Source organism: Nicotiana sylvestris, chromosome 7, assembly GCF_000393655.2.
Source record: "Nicotiana sylvestris chromosome 7, ASM39365v2, whole genome shotgun sequence".
NCBI classification, from domain to species: Eukaryota; Viridiplantae; Streptophyta; class Magnoliopsida; order Solanales; family Solanaceae; genus Nicotiana; species Nicotiana sylvestris.
Genome location: NC_091063.1, coordinates 24,677,829 through 24,680,297, shown reverse-complemented (window position 1 = coordinate 24,680,297; position 2,469 = coordinate 24,677,829). Strand labels below are relative to the sequence as shown.

The window sequence follows — 2,469 nt, the reverse complement described above, 5'->3', positions numbered from 1 at the left end:
ATTCATTATTTATAAGAATTTTCAAATTCTTTAATGGATGCCCATTTGAGTTTTCTATGATTCGTTTCATCATAATTGATCCAGGATGGCCCAATCGATCATGCCAAAGTACAAAAGTATTGTAAGCAGTAACCTTTTGGTTTAAGGTAGAATGTGCCTCAATTGCACTAATTTTTGTCCAATACAGGCCACAAGATAAAGATGGGAACTTCTCAATAATTCTTTTCTGGCCAGAGACATTCTTGGTAACGATGAGATATTCCATATTATTCTCATCTATTGTCTCAATATGAAATCCATTTTTGCGGATATCTTTAAAACTCAACAAGTTCCTCTTGGACTTGGAGGAGAACATTGCATTCTCAATGATAATTATTGTTCCCATAGGCAGAGTTATAGTAGCTCTTCCAGAGCCTTCAATTAGATTACTACTACCAGAAATTGTAGTAATATCTGCCTTACACATACTTAAATGAGAGAAATATTTCTTCTCTTTGAATATTGTATGTGTCGTACATGAATCAATTAAGCAAATATTTTTATAATTGAACTTTGATCCAAGTTTGCTTTGAAAGATATCCATATTTGCTTCCCATAGTTTGACATACAAAAGAAGTATATGAATAAATATTAGTATTTTTAGAGAAAAATGGAAAAGAAATAAAGTTAAACCAATAATTCAATAGTAGCCTTTAATGCATTTTCTGGCAAATTCTAATTATTATACAAATAATTACGCAAAAAATAATATAAGTACACATATGACTAATACAACTGCAACAAATTTATTTACAAGTATAAATTATTTGCATTTTCCTACACATTGTATGAAACATAATTGATCCGTGTAAGAAAAGAACATACTCATAAAAAAAATTGAGGGTGAAGTAACAAAAGTTGTTCCAGGGTGCTTCTAAACCTTTTCTTAAAGAGAATTAAAGCAATGTATAGGAAAGTTAAAATCGTTAAAAGATCACTGAGACTAGAATACTAATTAATAGGATATTACTCATTGTTTGTGAAATTTATAAAATTTCGGAAATAAAAATATTCTTAAGAACTACATAAGAAGAATTATAGAGTGCAATAAAAATTACGAGATGTTTATTCATTACATACTACGAATAGAAAAGCATAAAAATTAAATTGCTCAATCATGTCTAACCACAGATCCATCACCGATCAAGTGTTTATTTTTTCATCAGGGTGCTCAAAAAAATCTGTCACATCCAAGTGGGTGATGTCAAATTCATTATCATAGACAAGATTGACTTCAGAGCCTTTATTCTTCAGAGATGCTTGATAAAGCTCAACCAAATGTTTTGGTATGCGATAAATTTTTGCCCAATGCCCTTTTACACCGCAACGATAGCATTTAGTTTCTAAACCCTCTGCATTTCGCTTCTCATCTTTACCTTTCCATTTTTGGAAGTTATTTTTCGGTGGAGGATGATTAACACCAGAAAAATTTCTTCCTTGGACATGGCCACGACCACGACCGCGACCACGACCACGAATATGGCCACGACCTTTTCCACGATTAGCATAATGGGAATACACCTCATCCTCTTTAGGCAATGGTGTAGACCCAGTGGGTCGATTTTCATGATTTCTCATAAGCAATTCATTGTTTCGTTCAGCCACAAGTAGAAGAGAAATCAACTGAGAGTACTTTGTGAAGCCTTTCTCTCGGTACTAGTGTTGTAAGACCATATTGGAAGCATGAAACGTTGTAAACGTTTTTTCAAGCATATCATAGTCACTGATATTATCTCCATAGAGTTTCAATTTGGAAGTAATTCTAAACATAGCAGAATTATATTCAGAAACAGACTTAAAGTCTTGGACCCTAAGATGAGCCCAATCATATCGTGCTTGTGGAAGAGTGACCAACTTTAAGTTGTCATATCTTTCCTTTAAACCATTCCACAAAACAAATGGATCTTTCACTATGAGATATTCAATTTTCAACCCTTCATCAAGGTGATGGCGCAAGAAAATCAAGGCCTTAGCACAGTCTTGTGTAGATGCTTTATCTTTATCTTTAATGGCGTCTCCAACACCCATTGCATCTAAATGGATTTCAGCATCCAATACCCATGTCATATAGTTCTTGCCCGAAATTTCAAGGGCAACGAACTTTCTTTTCATAATATCAGACATTTAAAAAAATACAAATTTGAGAAAAATTATACCTTAATTTTCTCAAAGATCTTCTTGAGATGGTAGAGCCTCGTGCTGATAACGTGTTATAAAATATAACCCAAAATAACAATATAGAACAAGCAAAACAAACTAAGAGATATAGATAGAAAGAGAGGAAGAGAGATTCTTATTTCTTCTTCAATTGTGTGTATTTTCCTATCTATTACAAGGCCTTTATATAGGCATAAAAAGTGAAGAAAATATGTCATGGAATATGTCATTGAACATACAAAATATGTCATTGAATATGTCATTAAGCATTTG

General features: G+C 32.6%; 1 protein-coding gene across 1 annotated transcript; it reads right to left on the bottom strand.

The window, feature by feature from the left end:
- Nucleotides 1-1,695: 1,695 nt before the first annotated feature.
- On the bottom strand, nucleotides 1,696-2,106 carry LOC138872861 (uncharacterized). The gene has a single exon (XM_070151282.1). It carries the CDS (start codon nucleotides 2,104-2,106, stop codon nucleotides 1,696-1,698), a length of 411 nt encoding a protein of 136 aa, XP_070007383.1.
- Between the last annotated feature and the right edge of the window lie 363 nt (nucleotides 2,107-2,469).